The 22,530-nt window shown below is 37.3% G+C and overlaps 1 protein-coding gene across 1 annotated transcript in view; it reads left to right on the forward strand.

Moving 5' to 3' along the window:
- LOC107740843 (uncharacterized) overlaps positions 1 to 22,530 on the forward strand; it is a 61,597-nt gene that overhangs the window by 10,044 nt on the left and 29,023 nt on the right. Inside the window, exons 2-10 of the mRNA XM_016553367.1 lie at positions 4,376 to 6,702; positions 6,862 to 6,979; positions 7,272 to 7,803; positions 7,900 to 8,346; positions 12,876 to 13,067; positions 14,394 to 14,474; positions 15,224 to 15,336; positions 15,636 to 15,694; positions 17,278 to 17,367. Coding sequence (XP_016408853.1) covers positions 4,570 to 6,702; positions 6,862 to 6,979; positions 7,272 to 7,803; positions 7,900 to 8,346; positions 12,876 to 13,067; positions 14,394 to 14,474; positions 15,224 to 15,336; positions 15,636 to 15,694; positions 17,278 to 17,367 — 3,765 coding nt within the window. The 5' untranslated portion in view covers positions 4,376 to 4,569. The remainder of the gene's footprint in view (positions 1 to 4,375; positions 6,703 to 6,861; positions 6,980 to 7,271; positions 7,804 to 7,899; positions 8,347 to 12,875; positions 13,068 to 14,393; positions 14,475 to 15,223; positions 15,337 to 15,635; positions 15,695 to 17,277; positions 17,368 to 22,530) is intronic.

Below are 22,530 nucleotides of genomic sequence, written 5' to 3' on the forward strand. Positions count from 1 at the left end.
GGTGTCAGCATAGTTTGTCAGTACAGTCAGTAACGTAGCAGACTGAAAAGTTAGTATCTTTCTGCAGTCCAATAGACTGCAGTGCGGTGGTGGTTTGAGTCTGTTGAATAGTGATTTAACGCTACGTTGTCACCTAGTTGGAGAGACTCAATGCTAAGTAAATATACAACAATGTCCCCGTCTTTTACTCTCACAATGAGCTTATCATATTCATATGCTACATTAGTAGGGCCCTATGATTTTCGCGATGCAGAGAACATGAACAGAATCGCGGAATCCAGTCATAAAAACAGAATTTACTGTATAATGCGGAATTTCATGGAATTTGTCCTGTTGTTTTGGCAGTAGCTTGCTTGCCCTACACAGTTACCTTGTTCAATTTCTTAATTCAAGTTATATATATTTTGCTCTATTTGTGTTAAGTTATTTACAATAAGTGAAGTGAAGTTTATTGTTAAGTGCACTGATGTCAGACTCATTTTGAATAATAAAGCTTATTGTTAAATTGTTAAATACCCTGCCTAATATCGGTAACTGCATCGGCCCCCAAAAAACCCATATCGGTCAGGCTCTAATGTTTTATAAGAATTTAATAAGAAGAATAAAAATTCTATATAATACTATATTTTATATGAAAAAAACTGTTTCAGTCTTTCTACTTCAAAATTGCCGGTTTAATTCAGTGTGTTCTTTTTAATTATTTTTTAACTTTTGTAGCGATTTCTGAGTGAAAATTGTTTTAAAGTAAATTTTACACCTAAAAAAATAGTAGAAACAGTTTTCACTCAGAAATTGCTAGTAAATTTGACAATTAATTTCAAAGAAATGGCAAATAACATAGATTTAAGCATGAAATTTCAAAGTAGAAAGACTGAAATAGACATAATCATAGTATCCTATCCTAGTTTTAAATTTAAGTGTGAGAAGCCAATAAAGCCAATTCAGTGTGTTATAAAAACATCTTTAATTCAACGTGTTGAATATATATGTGTGTGTGTGTGTGTGTGTGTGTGTGTGTGTGTGTGAAAATTCCTCTTTTTTTATAGCAGACAAAAGTCCAATTTTGAGTCTTCAAGAAAGTAAATGGTGTACATTTTTCATTGTTGATTTCATGTTGTCTTGAAAATAGTCAGCTGGCTGTCCTCTGAAGCAGAATCTCAGGACGGAGGTCAGATAGTCATGCAGAGGCTAATATTAGCACAGATCTGACTCTGTGCCTGCTGAAGTTAGAGAAGGTTTCTGTGTCACTGTTTAATGAGACTGTGATTCTGCCTGTAAACATGCAGAACAGATACCCGAGGGGGGCCATTACGGCTCTTGAAGTGTCTCATTCTTTCCTCTGTTGTATAACGTGTTTGTGTTACAGGTGGTTCTGTTGTTATGGTGAACTCAAACTCATTCTCAGGTGCAATGAAAACTCATAAATGTGAATCTCACGAAGCCTGTCAACATGCATTTTCCTTTTATATTTTTCGAATAGACTGCACAAGGAATTTTGGACAATAAAATAGTGCAGCAGACTGTGATATTTAGCGAGGCCTTTAATGAGGAAGGTTATAATGGACAGAGTAAGCGAGCTGGTGATAAAGGTGTGAAGGTGTCTGTTTAAATGGCCCCAACGGCACATATGGTATTCAGTGAATTAGCTGAGATGGCCTGTAATTCTCCTGCCGTGCAGACGGATGAGTGAGTATTTTTGGAGAGAGAAAGTCCAGGGAGAAAATGAGTGAAGGAGAGAGGGATGTTATTGTGAGCAGAGTTATACAGTAAGAGCATGTGTGTTTGTGTGTGTTTGTGTGTGTGTGTGTGTGTGTGTGTGTGTGTACTATTGTTTGTACACGTGTGTTTTGATACAGAGATGCACATTTTGATGATAGAGGCTGCAATGGACTCGCTTATCTCATTTAATAACAATTTAATATCAAATTATGAAATTGATTGCTTAAACAGTTAAAGCAATAGTTAACCCAAAAAAAGGAAAATGCACCTGACATTAGTTACTTCCATTTCATGTTATCTCCAAAAAGACGAGAATTTTTAACGTTGACTGCTTTTATACAGATAGGTTAGTTTAGTTTCCTTTTATTTGAGTGAGCAATTGTTCTGTTCGCTCAAATCAAATGCACATATGAACACCTTTTTCCCAAACGTAAACATGTAGAATATGTGTACTCAGATGTAAAGTTTGCTGATGTGTTGGCAGTTTAGTGGATGTTATGGAAGACCGTTTCCACCACAGAATAAAAAAGGTAAAGTTTTCATGAACACAATTCTTTTTTCTCACAATTTTGAAGGGCTAGAAATTGCAAGACATAAAATCAGAATTGTGAGATATAAAGAAAAAAAAGTCTGAATTGTGAGATTAAAAAGTCGCAATTACCTTATGCTTTTTATTCTGTGGCAGAAACAAACAAACAAAAAACAGATTTAAACTCAGAATTCAAAATTGAAAATTGTGAGACATGAACTCGGAATTGCAAGAAAAATCTGAATTCTGAGTTTATATCTCTCAATTCTGTTTATATCTTGCAATTCTGACTTATTTTTCTCAGATTTGCAAGAAATAAAGTTCAAATTGTGAAATATCAACTTCAATTGTGAGGAAAAAAAGTGAGATAAAAATGACCTTTTTCAGAATCTTAAAATATTTCGTTTTCATTATACATGATAGTTTTTCATTGTTTAAACCCTTTTAAAATCCTGAAAACTTCTGTTTAATTAGAGGTTTAAATGATATAAATCACAGATTTTTTAATGTGGTTTCAGACTTTTGAGTACTTTTGAATGTGCACAGGTCATGACTTAAAAAAATCATCTGTTTGACATTGTAAATCTGTAGCAAATTATTGTTTAGGTAGCTGAGCTGGATCATATTGATAAAAACTATGTATAGGTTAAAATGCCCAAATGCAGTAATTTTTAATAGCCATCAATGGAGAAAGATATTTTTGGGTCCAGATGGTGTTACGGAATCTACCAGCAGGGGCTAACTGGGGCATGCTAACCAGCAAATCCTTGACCTGGTCTAGATACCAGACATGTACATTTAATGTGAGCCAGCAGAAGTGCATTACTTTCGGTTGTGTGGGCTTACATTCAGTAACAGTCCGGCTTCGCTGTAAAGAGCCTTTCTGGGAGTAAATGGTGTCAGTGGAGGTTTTCATTTTAGAAAGTAAAAGGTTGTGTGCATGCATGCCCTGTTTTAGAGAATCTCACTGATTGATTGTTAACATGAGAGCGGCTTTCATTTATCCTTCACTTGTGCTGCGGCATCAAAGTCAATGACATGCGCCTGCACTTTCAGAAGAGCATGTTAGTGTGTATATGTGTGTGTGCAACACACATGAGATCCTTCAATCAATCACCGGGCGTCTCAGAGGCTGCGGGAAGCACTTTTCTAGAAGAGAATCATATTTCCAAGTAAAATAATACACAATTGCTTATTTTTACAGGTGTATGTGTGAAAATGTATGGAGCACTTGATTCTGATTCGTCAGTCATGGCATTCTGCAAAAATGCCCAATTCATGTCGATTCATTCCCTTATTTGAAATTTCCCTTGCATGGTTTAGGGGAAGGTATATCAGTATTTTCTTCTATATAAACGCAGCTAATATTTGTAGGCCTGAATGGGAGTTTACTGTATGAGTCACTGAGGTTTAGGGCATGACGTAAATCTTTGTGTGTAACTATGTAGGATTTTAGGGATTAATTTATCTGCTAAGCAGTAAATAAGCCCATCCCTTCATGCAGATGGTCAATTTGGCATTTCTCAAAAAGAATGGTTTTGTTAAAAATATTGCCAAAAAAAAAAAGATTTCAAAAAAGTATGACAATGAAATTCAGTCCAGAAGTCTCTTTCCAGTGGTGTATTTAGTCTCTGCTGGAGAACATTCTCTCTGTTTGTTTAAGACGCATTGGTTAAACGGATGGGTGAACGGTAGAATGAGTATGTCATCAGTGGAAAAAAAATGAGTCAGACGAACGATGCTGACATAATCAGGTTGCTGCCTCTCGATAATTTAATTTCCACTGATATGTCATGACCGAAAAATGTACTGTACTTCTCTGCCACATTGCTTTGTTTTACAAATTTTGGATCTTGGAGCAATTTTAGTTGTTCTTACAGGCCCTGTTTTAGCAATTAATGTTAACATGAAATGCAACTCACAACCCGTGATGTACCTGTGATACAGAATATTTAAGTCATTTTTGTTCATATAATTATGTTGTTTAAAAGCAACTTTACAGCAAAATCATGCAAAATCTTGAGCAAACCAAAGGCAACTGTGGCCAGGAAAAAACTTCACAAAATGTTGAGGTTGCATTTGTACAATTGCAATTTATTAATTGTCTGTCCTTTTTTCCTGTGTTAGGTGCAATGGTCCATGCCATCTCTGTCTGTAGTAGCTGGTCTGGAAGGAGAGGGTATCTGAAAAACGACAACTCCATGAACTAAAAATACACTCACAAACAAGTCACAGGAATTCACAAACTGACCAGAACAGGAAAAGGATCTCTGTTTCATTCTGTTCATCTCTTCTTCAGTCTTCATCACTGTTATGACGCCATGTCTCAAACAGGGAAAGTCCTTCATTTGTATGTGGAGGTGAGATCCTCACCAGAGCATGATGGGAAAGGTAGTTCCTGTGAGACGACAGTGGAGCAAGATGGTCCCGTTGAGGCTTTGACCAAATTAGCACAGGCAGCATCTGGATTTCCCGCACCTCCCAGCAGCTCATTCAAACCAAATGTTAGCTTCAGACTACAGCCTTCACACAGTTCTTTGGATTCCCCTCAAAGATGCAGCATTCCCCAACAGGAACCATTCCAACAGGTGCCCTCTGTCCTCAACAACAACATTGACAGTAAACAATTAAAACATGCCCACTCGTCATACTCCGGACAGACATCTGGTCCCGGAACGCCTTGTCAAACCTGCAGCCATCACAAGAACTCTAAACCAGAGCTCCGACAGAGGTCCGTGGTCACTTTCAGCTACATTGAGAAGGCCCAGATCAAAACCGTAGAGAGTCCTTGTAATAGCCCCGGTGGAATAAAGGAGGTAGCGGCTTGCCCACGTAAGAGGTATTGTGATCCAGTGTGGTCGCAACCTGCGGAATCTTCCTGCAATAATAGTCCATTTCACCAGCACATAGGTTCTACTTTGAATTCTATCGGTCAAGTTGCAACACAGCGAGCCCTGAAAGAATTTGGGTCTCCCCAATTGAGGTGTAAGTTTTCTCATTGCTCAGAGTGGAGTCCAGAGTTTCATCAACACCAGAGGGAACGATGCCAGTCTTGGGCAGGTCCACCCATGCCAAACTGCAGTGCCTACCGCCATGATCCTGACCCAGGCAGGGTAGGAGCTGCGTGTGGTGTCCACAAAAGCCCAGCATCAGATGCTTTCTCATCCCACACAGGGCACAACAGCCAGCAGAAATCCACCTCCAGGTCCCAAGGATGCCCCAAGCAGAACCTCATTTCAAAGCAAGACTGCTCTGCTCCAGTCAGTCAAAGTTCGGGAAGCTGGGGTGAAGGCAGGCCTCTGTCAGAGCAAAGGACCAGCCTCACAAACACACCCACTCATGGTTTGAACCAGCTGAGTGGAAGCAATAACTCCTCAGCTCTGAACAATCCTGAGATAGTCCACAAGATTGCTGAAGAGGCCACCAAGGTGTCAACAATTTTCAACGAGGTCCGAAGTTCTCCTCCTCCCGTTGTTTTTGGGGGTTTGTCTAATCTAAGCAGCACAAACTATGGGTATCCTTCTAGAGAAATCCAGCATGAGACCTTACAGCAGAGTCCATTGCAGCATTCGGCTGTCAAGATGAACATACCTGTGCATGAAGACCGTTCTACGACAAATGGGGTGCATGAAGCACCAGCTACTAAGAGCTCGGATTTAGGAGATGACCTGGCCAATCACTCATTCTGCTCTGTCCCAGTGGGAGGAGACCCTGATTCTCCGGCCCTTCCATCACGTCTTCTTCGTCCAAGTCTGTCCAAAGCAGATGTGTGTTCTCCACTCCGAGATCCTCGCCAGCTTAGAGCTGACCTGCCAGTCTCTGACAGCCCCACTTTACACCGTCACAAGCCTCCACAGTACACTGGAGAGGAGTGGACATCTGGGGAACCCTGGTTCCTGGACGAGGAGGACTGGGATTACCATGTCATCGCAGAAAGCGTGGAGATCTCCAGGCGGTTGTTTATCGGTCAGAGTGTGGACGATTCTCCGGTCAGTTGGACATCTAGACAACAGTGGAAAGAGCAGGCAAAGAAAGAGGAAGGAAAGTTCAGTTTGTCAGAAAAACTTGAAGGTAATCTCAACAGCAGCAGTCCAGTGTATAGAAAAAGCGATAGGGTTGAGGTCATAGAACGAGGACAGGAGAATGTGAGCAATTCGTTATGTAAAGCAAACCACAGCCCTGGGGAAAGTGTAGAGGAGATGACCAGGCTAACACAGCAACAGAAACGGGCAGAATGGAGGAGAAGACAGGCCTTGCTTCTAGGGCCGGTGGTATTAGAAGAGGGAGATGGGGAGAGAGGAGAGGACGAACAGGGGTTTGGAGATCAGCAGGGTTTGGTTGGGTCATCCCCGAGCTCTAGTGGAGTAACGGGAAGCCTAGGAGACAGAGATTGCATCTCACCTGAGTCCAGCCAGAACAGCAACCAATCGGATCACCCATCATCAGGAATACAGGTGAGACCCTGTTCATGAAAGCATTCTTACATTTAATGATTGAATTCAAACAATGTTCATTACAGTGTTCCTTCTAATGAATGAGGCCCGTTATTTGCTAGTACATTGAGTTCACTGTTTATTATAAGCTAATGTGTTTATATTGTGTGGGTGTTGCAGTCTGATGGCGGTTCTTTAGTGCCAGGTCCATCTCTGCACTGTCAGAAAATTGCTCGTGCCAAGTGGGAGTTTCTGTTTGGCACTCCAGCAGAAAACACTGCCAGCAAACAAGAGAAGAGTAAGTAGCCTGTTGACCTCTTTAATATCAGTTTCAGTGATCACTTAGATTCATCATTAGCAATTAAGTGTTGTTTTCTAGGATTATTTTAAGGCAGAAGTACATTTAGGTGGTTTCAAGTGAATGAAAGTGTTTGAGTAACTCACCACATTGAGTGTTCTCATATGAAAGTGGAATAACACTTCAATATAACTGAGCTGAAATACAGTCATCAACAAAACATTGTCGGTATTAACCCAAATTGATATAGTTCACTTCATAGCTGAATAAATATTGTTTGTTATCCACCTAGATGTTCCAGAATCCTCCACAGCTCCACCAAGTGGCCACTCCACCCCAATACCACCCTCTTATCTGCCATTGGAGGAGCTTGCTCTCAGAGCTAATCATGACGTCCAACACGTGGAGGTGGAGCTAGTGACCCCGCCCCCCGCCACCCCAGGCACCTCCCCCAAAACAGGCATAATTCGGAGAACTTTGAAATACTCCGAGACCGATCTGGACGCCGTTCCGTTACGATGTTATCGGGAGACAGACATAGACGAGGTGCTGTTAGCAGAGCAAGAGGACGCTGACTCAGCGTTTGGAAGTAACCGAAGTGTCATGGGAACTTCCTGTGCTGGGAGCAGCCCGCTAGGAGAGATGCCGAATGAAAGAACAGATGGACAGGAGGATGGAGAGGAGGAGGAGGAGGAGGAGGAGGAGGAAGAGGAGGATGATGTTGCGAGCTGGGTCACTGTCAGGATGCAGGGTGATGTGAGGAGGCTGTTGGCCGATCAGGAGCGAGATGAAGAAGAGGAGTTTTACAGCATGATGCTAAAGAGGTGGGAAGTGGCAAACACACAATTTTTTTTTAAGAAGCGATTAAACTATTCATTATGGTTCAGAATATCAGAAATAACAAGCCTATCTTTTTCTAGGCCCCAAGATCGTTTCAGTAACGACCACCCAGCTCTAAAATCTCCCATCCTGGTCCGTGGTCCTCGCAGAAGGTCCGGAGACAGTTTGGACACATTCAGCCGGCATTTTGAGAACATCATGGAGTCACACCGTGCCAAGGGCACCTCCTACAGCAGTCTGGACAGTCTCGACCCTCTGACCTCTAGCACTCAAAGTGTCCTGACCTTTGACCTCCCCACACTGACTCCACAGGTGCAGGGTCAGATCTACCAGAGTGCCCGGCAAATCGTGGAGCTCAGCTTCGCTCCATTGGCACACATAGAGATGCCCAGCCTTTCAGAGTCGGCGCTGACGATAACAGGCGAGACGGATGCCACACGAGCGCCATCCAGTGAACGTCTCAGCAGCGGGTCCGACGATCGCAACGGACAGAGCTGGCAGAGCAACCCACCACTTTCACTGCCCAGGTTTGTGTCATTTTCATCACTGAAGTGAGGAATTGTATGTTTTGGGTAGAAGAACTTAATAATGTGCTCTGGTTGTAGAAGGTCATCTGTGTAGTATGGAAGTATGCCATTCTGAGGCTTGTCCAAATACTCACACTTGCGGTCTTGGCCACTTTGGGAGCACATGCATGCAACAGAAAGTAAGTGCACAAGACTGTCCCAGGACTTAAAAACACGACTCAAAAAGTGTATCCCATCATGCATCATGTTCTGAAAATAGCCCGCCAGACTTTTTTGCCAAGATCTCGCGAGAGGTTGTGGAAACCTTTCCAGTGTAAGTTTAATGTTGATAATAATTAGATATTTAGGTGGTGTTGCATGTTTTATTGGTGCAAAGATGAGTATATTTATTTTGTACAACATTTGCAACTGCTTTTTATCACTTAATTAGAAGCACCACAATTATTAAATAGTGTCGTCTGTTATAGGGACTACTGAACAGACATTTAGAAGTGTATTTTAAAATGAGAAGTATTGAAAATCAAAATAAACCTCTATAAACGCTTGCATTTTTGCAACACTATATGTGAAAAGTTGTGGTCTTCAGGTCCACTTGAACACTTATAGGAAATACGTCATGTAAGTATACAAGTGGTCAAGTGCAAAGACTGCAAGTGTGTGTATTTGGACAAGCCCTGAGTAATATGTTCTTTGCAATAGCTCTGTTTCTCCAGCAGAGGGAGTAAGCAAGCAACAGTTTCATTTGAAGTAAAACATACTGCGATTTTTGTTTACTACGACTTAAATATTGGTGAATCTTACGTAAACCGCCAAGAAATGTTCAGGTTATATTTCACCCCATAATCAAGAGTACTTTTTGTGAGATTGATGTAGAGGTTACCTGATATATTACCCCAAACCAGGGTTTAGGGTAACTAAGTAATCAATATAAAATAATATGTTATATTTAATGTATTTTATTTATTTTTTAATATATGTACATTTCATTTGCAGCTTGGTTTGACAGGTTAACGGTGAATTGCTTGAGGTGGATTCTAAGCAATATTTATTTTATCTATCCAAGTGTAGCGAATTTACTGCGTAATGATTCTGAATGACCTATTAGTCTATTGGTTTAACCTTTTCCATCTGCTGTCCCTGTGACTTGACTGCAGGCTGAGTTTAGACAGGTGTGTGTGTGTGTGTGCGCGCGTGCGCGCTATTGCTTGTACATGTGTGTTTTGATACAGAGATGCACATTTTGATGATGGAGGCTGCAATGGACTCGCTTATTGTGTGTGTGTGTGTGTGTGTGTGTGTGAAGGACAGATGAAAGGCAAAGACGATTGCTGGCAGAGAACAGAAGTTACTGCCGCATAGATCACCTTGAGACACATAGAAACCCAGGAGGCTAGGAATAGTTTGAGAAATTATATATATATTTTCAATCAGAGGAATGTTGCTCCATAAATCCTTATTTATAGGATGAATAATGTGATATTTTATATGTCCCATGTCTCTATTCTGTTTTTGTCTTATAAAAAAAAAAAGTTAGCACCTGTTCTAAATGTTGTGTATTTGGAAGCACAGTGAAGCACTGCTCTACAATATTACACTACCATCCTGTAGTAGCTAAAGTAAACCACTAGGTGGTGACAGTCATTCATAAGTTCTATTTGCAAAGGCGTCAGTATTATTAGAATCAAGCACACCATTAGAATTAAAAGAATCACTATTGCAATTGCCCATGATGATCAAACTTCACACATTTCATCAGAAAATATTGTATTGAAAATCCCTAAATTGGATCAGGTGCAACAGTTTTAAGTATAAACACAACATACATAATGGATTTGCACTGGTCAGCCAACCTATGAACCAATCAGATCCTCCTTAGTTGTCTTATAATGAGTGCTCATTTGTTATGCCAATTAAAATGTGTCTGTTGTTCATTTAGCATGGCAGGAACAGTAGCAGCATTGTGGAGGTGCTTAGCCAAACGTTAAGCCCAGTGACACAGAAAACCCCAGTCTGAACTCTTTCTTTAGCTTTCTCCATTTCTCTCTTTCGTTCTGTTTCGACTACATAGGTAAGAGTGCAGAGAACATAGTATAAGGTTAATTTTTAGCTTTCTCCATTTCTCTCTTTCGTTCTATGTTTCGACTACATAGGTAAGAGTGCAGAGAACATAGTATAAGGTTAATCATCAAGTGGACTGTATGTGAATATACACTACAATTCAAAATTTGATCGGATCGGTAAGATTTTTTTAAAATGTAAAATTTTTACAGTTTAAATTAACTGCTTTCTATTTAAATATGTTTTAAAATGTAATTTATTGCTGTAATCAATGAATTTTCAGCATCATTACTCCAGTCTTCAGTGTCACATGATCTTTCAGAAATCATTCTAATATTCTGATTTGTGACTCAAGAAACATTTCTTATTATTACCAATATAGAAAACTGTTGTGCTGCTTTATATTTTTGTGGGAAATGATACATTTTATTTTCTAGATTCTTTGATTAATAGAAAGTTCAGTATTTATTTGAAATAGAAGTATTTTATAATATTATGCATGCATTTTAATGTCTCTTTTGATCAATTGAATGCATCCTTGCTGAATGTCAGTTTCAGAAGCATGCCAGTTATCAAATATATGAACAGACTTATTCTAACTTCCCCATGCACTGATTTATTGGCTGTTTACCGCAAAACTGTACTACAGCGTTTTAGGTCTGACAACCACACTTACTGTAAATGCAGAAGCAAATACCTTTAATTATGATTCAATGTGTAATTTTCAATCTAAGTGATTTTAGTTGTAGCCGGTAAATAACTAAAATATGTCCAGAGAAAAATTAAACACTCATTTGAGCAGTGAATGTATTCATTTGCAGTGTGTGTGTGTGTGTGTGTGTGTGATCAAATGGTTCATTATTCAACTATTCTAAAGAGAATCATGGGAAAGAAAACATGAGGTTTGTACATTTTAAAGAGTGTGTGAACTGAGGAGCCGCTGTAGAGGGAGAGATTGAGAGATGTTACATGCCACACCGCACTGAAGTCATTAGAGCGTCAGCAATGTTCACAAAGAGAGAGAAAGCAGTGGGAAACTCTTTGGGAAGGAAATATCTGGCAAGTTTGTGAGCTAAACAGTTCAAGGATGGATTGAAATTTCAGGATCTTTGGAATCAAGATATTTAACGACTAAAAACAGATTGATTCAGTCACAAAGAGATTCAAACAGCAGCATTGGTCTCATATGTCCACAAACACCTGAGGAGATGAGTGAGAGCGTAGTCTCTGGACAAACGGCTCAGGTGGACTGCGAAAAGCTGAGCATTAATACAAACATGGCTGAAGTCCAGAGAGTCGCATCAGAGAGGCGTTTTGGCAGAGATGGTCTGAGAAAAAAATCCCACTCCGTGTTTTGCTGGCATTGCTCTGCGCTGAAGGAGAGGAGCGTCCTGACCCGCTGTCACACACCGTACAGGTAGAAACTGTTTGGACAGGATGCAGATCATCACTGTATTGCTGTATTAATCTGTCATTGTCCTAATGAATGTAATGTAGCAGTATTTAGCAGAAAAGGCTAGCATTACTATTTTTATTGTTTATAAATTGGTATTAGAAAACTAGAAACGACCCAGAACACCTACAACGGGCAAACAACACTCACTTTTGAGAATCTTCATAAAATGTTCAAATTATTACAGTGAAGTTATTTTTATTAATGCATTTTTTTCTCTTTGGTTCTTACAAAATTATTTCGTCTAAGTTGTTCACATTTAGATGATCCATCCAGAAATATGGAACAGTGTCATTTTAGTTGCTATTATTACTATTATAGTTTTTTTTTTTTTTTTTTTTTAGTTTTTTTTTTTTTATTTTTAGGGTTTGTTTTCCACGATTTATGCCAAAATCCCACAGATACTACAGTTACGTCAATGTTACTAGTGTAAAATCACTATCGTTTAATATGTGATATCCTTTAAACAATGTAAGAAACTCATTTAGCTGAAAGTCTTCAGAGAACATTCGTTTAACATGTTTTTGGTCACTACGTAATTCCCATACTTCAATTTGTAATGACTTTGATTATGTTATTGAAAAAGTTGAAAATTATAATATGGAGGAGGTGTCAGAACTTGCAATACATTTTACTAAGCTTATATACTGTATCGTATAATGTGCTTCTTATGGGAATCTTACTGTACATGAAAGGGTGCTTCCTAGTCTATTTCTGTTTTTATCACTTAAAGTACTAAAGTGGTGCAGTGGTTCTGTGATGATGTACTGAATGTTATGGTATGATAACCATGCTTGTACACAATGTATTTGCATTGTCTACTTCAAGTTACTTTAAGAAATACCATGCCACAAAAAAATCCTTTATTTTCAGTGAGAAAATTTAGTTCAGGATTTGATTATTGTGTTGAAAACTTTTTTTTTATATACAAAATGCATGTTCACCAGCTCAGCTGCAGAGGTCATGTTGATGCACTTCAGCGCATGCAGCAGAATGATCTTATTTGTGTGTTGTTCAGAGAGAAATCTCCTCGCTTTGCTGCGGACCCAGATTTGGATCAGGAGCTGAGCGAGCGTTTGGGTTTGGGCAGTAATGACACTCTCAGTAACGGTAACCGCGCCGATCTGGACTCTGCCAAACGTCTGGCCAAGCGGCTCTTCAACCTCCACGGCTTCAGAAAGTGCGACGTTGCACGTCATTTGAGTAAAAAGTGAGTAAATCCTCTTCAAGTGTGTTCTTTTAGTGTTATTTAGTATTGTTAGTGCTGTTACTTCATATATGCCAACACTTTACAATAAAGTTTCATTTGTTAACATTAGTTCATGCATTAACTAACATCGAGCAATATGTTTTTACAGCATTTTTTAACCTTTGTTAATGTTAGTTAATAAAAATGTTTGTGTTCATATTATTTGAGAGTGCATTAATGTTAACAGATACAACTTTTGATCTTAAATGTACTAGTACATGTTAAGATTAATAAATTCTATAGAAGTATTATTTATTGTTTGTTTGTCAACTAATGTAGTTAACAAATGAAACCTTATTTTAAAGTGTCATCATACAGAAATGTATGAATATGCGAATGAATTATATAGTGTGTGTATATATATAAAAAAAATTGAATAAAAAAAATATATATTTTTTAATTAATATATATATAGACACACTCTATATAATTCATTCACATATTAATACATTTCTGTTTTTTTTTTCAATTATCCTTTTAATTTAGTTTACATTTTAGTTATTTTGGTATGTGCTTTTGTCATTTCATTAGTTTTTGTTGTTTTTAATATTTCTGTTTCATTTATTTTGATTTCATTTTTAGTACTTAAACTTATTTCAGTCAGTTGACAAAGCAAAATTTCTCATTTTCATTTAGATTGTTCATCAATGTTTTTAATTTTCATCAAGGTTTTTAATATTTAATACACTCCATAGACTCCATAGAATTTTTAATTGTTAAAAAACTTTCAGATTCATTTCGATTGACAAAAAATATTTTTAATAGTTTCAGTTAACAATAACAACACTGTTGCACATGTCTCATCAATACATTATGCTGTCATTTTTATTCTTGTATGTTCTTGCAATTTTATGTTTTATTTTGTTTTATGTCATAAGCGGAGCTAGTCATTAAATTTTTTTTTTAAAAGATTCTGATCACAATAATACATTTTCTTTAGAATAATGTGCGCTCTGAATTGTTGACAGTAAAATCAGGAACATGTTAGAAAGTAAATGCAGTCAGATTTGAAGAAGAAATCAATCCTCAGTGAGTTTGAGCATCTTCTCTCTGTCCTGTGCCGGTCTCTGTGCCACTGTTATATAAAGCAGGTTTTCATGCAGCTTTTATTGCTCACAGCGTCTGTATTTTAAGAGCTCTTCTCTCTCTGACAGGTGCATCATGGGAATGTTCATCCAGCGGTGTATCTCTGACAGGCCTTGGTCGTGTCTGTCACCCTTCCTCCCGTGTTTGTTCTTGCATTGTCATCTTCTTTGATCATCTTTTTCATATCTGACTCCTTTTTAGCAATGACTTCAGTCGCCTGGTGGCAGAGGAATACCTGCGCTACTTCAATTTTACTGAAATGTCTTTGGACCAAGCACTAAGGTCAGTACATGAAAAGTGACTTTCTTTTTGTTTAACTACAAACAAAAATGATTATTATTGAGCTATTATTAACTATTTTGAGCTATTATTGGAGTATGTTTTACAAGAAAATACTCTTCACTCTTCATATTACTTCACTTCAGTCTTTCTACTTCAACATGTCACGTTTAATATTATTCTAAATTCTGTTTTCTCATTCATACATTTGTAATGTTTAATACAATACGTTTAGTAATATTATACTATATAATATATATACAAGTTATGTAATAGTGTGTGTACGTGTGAGTATTATATGATTTGTATATATAGTGTAATAATATTATAAATATGAATAAGCAATAATTTACTACTAGTAATAATTATATTAGTAATACTAAAGTATTAACAAAAAAAAAATATGATTTGTCATATTAGAAATAATATAGAAATAGAAAGTCAATTTAGAAATACTGGACTCCTATGAAGAATCGTATAATAATAAGCAATAATTTACTACTAGTAATAATTATATTAGTAATACTAAAGTATTAACTAAAAAAAATATGATTTGTCATATTAGAAATAATATAGAAATAGAAAGTCAATTTAGAAATACTGGACTCCTATGAAGAATCGTATAATTGTATTTTTATATTTCATTTTCACTTAAATTGTTGTCATTATGACAATGGTTTATAATATATATTTTTCCATCATTGTGTGTTGATGTTAGGGCATTTGTTTATTATTGTTTGTGTTTATTTCAGGGCATTTCTACTCGAATTTGCTCTGACGGGCGAGACGCAGGAGAGAGAGAGAATCTTAGCACACTTTTCCCGTCAATATGTGCAGTGCAATTCATCTCTCACACTATCTGAAGGTACAGCTCTCTCTCTGTGTGTGTGTGTGTGTGTGTGCGTGTGTCTGTGTCTGTGTCTGTCTGTGTGTCTGTGTCTGTGTCTGTGTGTGTGTGTGTCTGTGTCTGTGTCTGTGTCTGTGTGCGTGTGTGTGTGTGTGTCTGTGTGCGTGTGTGCTGTGTCTGTCTGTGTGTCTGTGTGTGTGTGTGTGTGTCTGTGTCTGTGTGTCTGTGTCTGTGTGTCTCTGTGTGTGTGTGTGTCGCATATGATAAACAGGCCGTACAAGTATAAATATGTATTTGTGTGTGGTTGTGTCTCGCAGACAGTGTCCACACGCTGACCTGCGCGCTTATGCTGCTCAACACAGACCTGCACGGCCACGTGAGTCAACTCTAACAAATCACTGTATTTTCACTTCACCATACAGACAAGAGCAATGGAGGTCGAATCTTCATCTCAACAACAGTGCAGTGCAGCGCACACACATTCAAGAACATGCATTATGTTTCAAAAGGAGATCACATATTTTTCCAATTTAGTACATTTTTATGCAAATGATATAGCTTTATTTTTATTTCAGTCTTAGTAATTTAATTAAATTTTTGTATTTAATTTTAAATATATAGATTTGTTTTATTTAAGTTTTAATTATTTTAGTACTTAAATGTATTTCAGTTGGCTGTGAAGGCAATATTTCTATTTTTTATGTTTTTCATCTAATATTTATATTTTATTTTGTTTTTTAATATTTCCATATAGCTTTATTTTATTTCAGTTTTAGCACTTAAACTTAGTCCAGTTAGTTGTGAAGGCAATATTTCGAACTTTCATTTGTTTACATTTTTATCTAAATTTTTTATTTTATTTTTAATATTTCTATTTAGCTTTATTTGAATTTCAGTTTTAGTCATTTTAATAATTCATCTTAAACTTATTTCAGTTTATTTCAATTTCTAAGTTTTGCATCTAATATTTTTTTATTGTTTTTTATTTTATTTCAGCTTTATTTCAATTACCAAAACAGTTTTTAATAGTTCTAGTATAAGTTAGTTTTTAGTTAACAATAACAACACAACAGCAGAGATTTAAATCACTATTGATTTCAGTTCAGTTGCAGGTCTAGAGCAGCGGTTTTTGATTTATGAAGTAAAATAAGCTGCTACCAAGTTGCTTTATACGGACTAATATAATTGTCTGATTCTTAAAGCGCATAAACTAACATAGTTGCAGTTCTTATGTCGCAACTTATGTTTTTAAAGGGATTCAGAGATCATGTTTGACGTGTGTAATTTATGCTAAAGAACAAAACATGAAAGTCTGTTAACTGCTCATCTAAAAACCTATTTGAAATTCTCAAGGGATCCTGTAGTGAATTAGCCTTCCGGCTTGGCCTACAAATTGACGTCAACAGCTCTGTATGCTCAGAAATATGATTGCAAACAATAGTGTTGTTTGCAATATCTCAGTTTAAAAAAAAAAAAATGGAACTTAATGGAAGTCTATGGAGTTTAAGCTCTCTGTTTAACCCTTCAACACTGGAAAAGGCTGCGAGATGGACGTCCAGAGGGGATCTGTGGTCTGTCAATCACTGCTGATGTCTGTCTGCTGGCAGGATATTTAGCGCTGCTCCTGTGCTTTTGTTGAAGGGTTTAGGGCCATCAGCGACCACATGACGCCTGTTATAAGCCAGACTCACTGTCGCCATGGTAACAGGTTTATGGTCCTGATGAGAGCTGTGAGTGATTTCAGCTTTCCTCTGATGAAACTCTTCTGTCCACAATATCAGATGATGTGTTCCAGAGCCTTTCTGCAGCTCCAGACATTCATATATTTTGCGAGATTAAATGTGTAAAAGTTCTTTTAGTCAGGCAGAATGCTGTTGATTTCTCTGTGTTATTGTGCAGATGATTGAGGACTAATAACAGCCCGTTTATCAGGTGTGTGTTGGTCTTTTCTGTTGGCAGAACGTTGGCAAGCGAATGTCCTGCACTCAGTTCATCGGGAATCTGGAAGGACTAAACAGCAGCCATGATTTTCCTAAAGAACTCCTCAAGGTGATGTACTGTGTATATTCATAAATATTCCTCACTAAAGCAGCATTTTGAAACTGTATTGTTTGCATGATTTATTATTGATGGTAAATTTTCCATAGAGAATATATGCATGTCAATAGACCGTCTTTAGTAGATGATTAGAGATGTTTAGCAGGTGTGTTGTTCGTACCTGTGTGTGTGTGTGTGTGTGTGTGTGCAGGTTTATATATCCTGGTGGGGACTTAAACCCCCATCATGGGGACTCGTGTCACAGTGGGGACCTAAATTGTGGTCCCCACGGGTACAAAAGCTTATAAATCATTTTTCACAAAGTTTTTTGAAAATCTAAAAATGCACAAAGTTTCCTGTGAGGGGTAGGTTTAGGGGTAGGGTTGGTGTAGGGCAATAGAATATACGGTCTGTACAGTAGAAAAACCATTACGCCTATGGAGAGTCCCCACAAGGATAGCAAACCAGACGTGTGTGATATCAGATGATGTGTTCCAGAGCATTTCTGCAGCTCCAGACATTCATATATTCATGCACTCGCAGATTAAATGTAGGACATCTCATGCTGACTTTCAGAGGCAGAAAATGCCCGACTCTGACATCTCATCTGAAAATGTGCAATAAATTACAAATTTACACACTTTTTGAGCACCTTTAAATGCATCATTGGCTGAATCTGGTGACGAAATGTCCTGGATTATTTTTATTTTTTTTAAGAATCTAAGGAACAAATAAAGGGATTTTGGTTTCCATAAATAAAATTAGGCCTATCTTTAGATCTCAGTTTTTCTGCATTTTGGCATTGTGCGCATGACTATTAATCATATTTTCTCCCAACTTCTTATTGCAAAAATGTCAGGAAAATCACCCTGTCCAGTTTACACTTTATAAAATAATGAATACTAATAGATTATTACAAATACTAATACTATATATATTAGTATTATAATAAAATATTCAAGTATTACAATTTTTTATATTAAATATTTGTAATATTTCTGTTTATAGTTGCAAAGGCAAAATTTCTCATTTTTGTTTAGGTTTCTCATGTAATTATATTGTATTTTATTTATTTTAAAAGGCTGCGAGATGGACGTCCAGAGGGGATCTGTGGTCTGTCAATCACTGCTGATGTCTGTCTGCTGGCAGGATATTTAGCGCTGCTCCTGTGCTTTTGTTGAAGGGTTTAGGGCCATCAGCGAACACATGACGCCTGTTATAAGCCAGACTCACTGTCGCCATGGTAACAGGTTTATGGTCCTGATGAGAGCTGTGAGTGATTTCAGCTTTCCTCTGATGAAACTCCTCTGTCCACAATATCAGATGATGTGTTCCAGAGCCTTTCTGCAGCTCCAGACATTCATATATTCATGCACTCGCAGATTAAATGTAGGACATCTCATGCTGACTTTCAGAGGCAGAAAATGCCCGACTCTGACATCTCATCTGAAAATGTGCAATAAATTACAAATTTACACACTTTTTGAGCACCTTTAAATGCATCATTGGCTGAATCTGGTGACGAAATGTCCTGGATTATTTTTATTTTTTTTAAGAATCTAAGGAACAAATAAAGGGATTTTGGTTTCCATAAATAAAATTAGGCCTATCTTTAGATCTCAGTTTTTCTGCATTTTGGCATTGTGCGCATGACTATTAATCATATTTTCTCCCAACTTCTTATTGCAAAAATGTCAGGAAAATCACCCTGTCCAGTTTACACTTTATAAAATAATGAATACTAATAGATTATTACAAATACTAATACTATATATATTAGTATTATAATAAAATATTCAAGTATTACAATTTTTTATATTAAATATTTGTAATATTTCTGTTTATAGTTGCAAAGGCAAAATTTCTCATTTTTGTTTAGGTTTCTCATGTAATTATATTGTATTTTATTTATTTTATTACATTTTATTTCGGTTTAGCTTTATTTCATAAAAAACGTTTAGCTTTATTTCATATTCAGTTTTAGTCATTTCAGTATTTCAAAAATAACATATGTTGTCTTTGCAACTAACTGAAATAAGTTTGTTATATTTTATATTTTAAGTATATTTTATTTTTAAAACATTGTATAAAAATATAATATTTTTTTAAAGTATTTAATATGTATATTATATGTATTTAATAATATAATTTTATTCTCGTTTTATAAAATGTTTATACATTTTCAAATTTTCGCTTTATAGGAGTAAGAATATTTTTTTTCACAATACACTGGGAAACGCTGGATGGTTTATATTATTAGATTAGTGCTGTAATGTCATTGGTAGGAAACGGGATGGTTTGCTTCCATTCATTAACCCTACAGGCACATTCTGAACTAATCAGATGAGTTCTTGAGTTAATACTAATGAGCTAAACGAGGTTTAGATTGATTTTGGGGCCAAGAGCGGCCGCGTCGTGTGTGTCGTGATGTTTTGAAGCTGCTGCTGACTCTAACAATATTAACTTTTTTTTTTTTAAAGGGGTCATATGATGCGATTTCAAGTTTTCCTTTCTCTTTGGAGTGTTACAAGCTGATTGTGCATAGATAAGATCCCTGAAGTTGCAAAGACTAAAGTCTCAAAACCAAAGAGATATTCTTTATAAAAGTTAAGACTCTGCCACGCCCCCCTAAAACGGCTCATTCTAACACGCCCCCACATATCTACATCACCATGTGGAAATATTTGCATAATGCGCCCAAATGATCACGCAAAGAAAGAAGGCGTGGTTTCAGTAACAGCAGTTAGTGTTGATGCAGCCATGTCAGGGAGACGCTGTGTGTTTCAGTGCGAAAGCAAAAGCACTTTATTTGGATCACTTACAACAGAACAGCAATGCATTTTATGGACGACCGTTTCGTGAACCTAGGAGAAGAGGTCATTCTGCCTTTGCTATGACAATCTGGCGCTTCTGAATCAGCTACTGTTTTGTTATTAGTTTAAGTATTTGCTATTGACTGTTCAAATGCGGAGTTTTGCGCATAGTGTGTGTGTGTGCGCGCGCGCGCGCGCGTGTGTGTGTGTGTGTGAGAGAGAGACAGGGTCACATCACAGTGGAGTCAGCTGTCTTAACCGTGGCTTGTGTACTGCAAACACATACCAGCTTCATCACTGTGTCTGTCACGCGACTCTGTTCCCCTTTCGGGCTCTGTCTTTACATTTATTTTGAAAGATGAAGCTCGCGATTATGGTAAGGGGCGTTACATTTCCGACGAGTGCTTGCGGTGTTCGGCCAATCACAATGCACTGGGTCAGCTGGCCAATCAGAGCAGACTGCGCTTGTCGGAAGGAGGGACTTTGTAGAAAACGAAGCGTTTGAGAGAGGCGGGGCATAGAGGACCTACAATAATGTACAGTATTTGAAAAATAATCAGTTTTTTGAACATTAAAGCATGTCAACATATTCTGTTACACCAAATACACAAAATAATGATCTTTAAAAAAGCATCATATGACCCCTTTAAAGGAGTAAGAATATTTTACGTTACAGTGGGTTACCGGGAAGGAGAGTTTAAATGTGCTTAATTGTCATTAAAATAACATCACAATGCAAAAAAAACTAAACTAAAAAAAAAAAATATTGTTTGTGTGTGATGTAATATTTATATATGTGTGTGTGTGTACTTATTTATTTATTTTGCTTTACAATGGGAAAAATACTGGGGAAATGTTCTTAATTTTACAAAAATGTAAAAGTATACAAAATGTATTTAATATATATTTACAGTTATTCAGTTATTCAATGTTCCCAGGAAACTGGGAAACGTGCTTAATTGCATTTTAAATGTGCTTAAGTGTCATACAGCAGATATGTCTGTATATGTCGTTTCTGGGTTTATTTTTCACAGGAAGTGGAAGGTCAGGTTAAAAGAACTGCATTGTGGGACACTGTTTGTACATGTTGTAAAATGCATTCAGCAAGTTCCATATGAAAATGTTTATACTGTGCACATTATGCATAGTGTATACTACAGTAATAGAAAGAGAATTATGATAGTATGCTGTTCTGAACATAGCTAACAAATGGTGGGTTTGCTGTTGGTTCAGTCTGGTTTGCACTGACGCATCCTTCAATAATGGCCTCTTTGCAAATCCGCATCGCATTGTGACTGGAAAAAAAGCAGAGAAAATCCTGTTTTCCGTGGCATGAATCCTTTGAAATCTCAGTGCTCTGTTAAAGGCGCAGCAGTGAGCTTTATCTCAGGAGCTGCTTGTGTTTTAGTCCTTCATCTTGTTGATGAAAACACTGACTCTCGCTGGGACAGAAAGCGTCTGAAGAGCGATCGACGAAGCGAGGGAGAGCCGATGGAGATCGGTCTGTGTTCTTGCTGTTCATGCCAAGTGTTTTAAATCAGTCTCTATAGTTTTTCTGACGACTTCTCTTTCTCTCTCACTTCTCTTTCCTTCTGGCGATCCTTTTCTCGGTCCCTTGCAACATCAGTTCTCACATTCTTGCCTCCTACTCGTTCTGCTTCTCTCATTTAAACTCAACAGCTGAGCAGGACAGCTTACATAAGCACACTCTAAAAAATGCTGGGTTAAATACAACCCAGTGCTGGGTTAAATAGGGACAAACCCAGCAATTGGGCTGTTTTGACCCAGCGGTTTGGTTAAATGTTTAACCCAACCTTCTGGGTAGTAACCCAACCGCTGGGTCAAAACAACCCAATTGCTGGGTTTGTCCCTATTTTACCCAGCACTGGGTTGCATGTAACCCAGCATTTTTTAGAGTGCACATTTCACTCGCATCATATAAAGCAAAGCTGTTATTGTGGGGTGCTAATTATTGTATGAACAGGGTTATTGTTTAATATAAAATGGATTGTTTTGGCTCTAAAATCTGACTGGATGAGCTTCTTTCAAAGACGATGTACACACACCAGTGAGCACACAGCAGGACAATTATATATTGATGCAGCATGTTGCTAGACGCTATTGAAATAGTAAATAGCCTTGTTTGTGCTTAATCATGGGTTCTTGATTGATTCATAAAGTAAATAAAAAATTTAATAATAAATAAATAAATAAAAAGAAATAAAATAATTTTAACCATGGGTTCTTTTGGCTTGCTTGCTTATTTTTTTTATTTTGACTTTTTTTTTTTATTATTTAAATGTATGTACAGTGTGTATATATATATATATATATATGTGTGTGTGTGTGTGTGTGTGTGTGT

The sequence above is a fragment of the Sinocyclocheilus rhinocerous genome, unplaced genomic scaffold, assembly GCF_001515625.1.
Source record: "Sinocyclocheilus rhinocerous isolate Xijiao unplaced genomic scaffold, SAMN03320098_v1.1 scaffold1908, whole genome shotgun sequence".
NCBI classification, from domain to species: Eukaryota; Metazoa; Chordata; class Actinopteri; order Cypriniformes; family Cyprinidae; genus Sinocyclocheilus; species Sinocyclocheilus rhinocerous.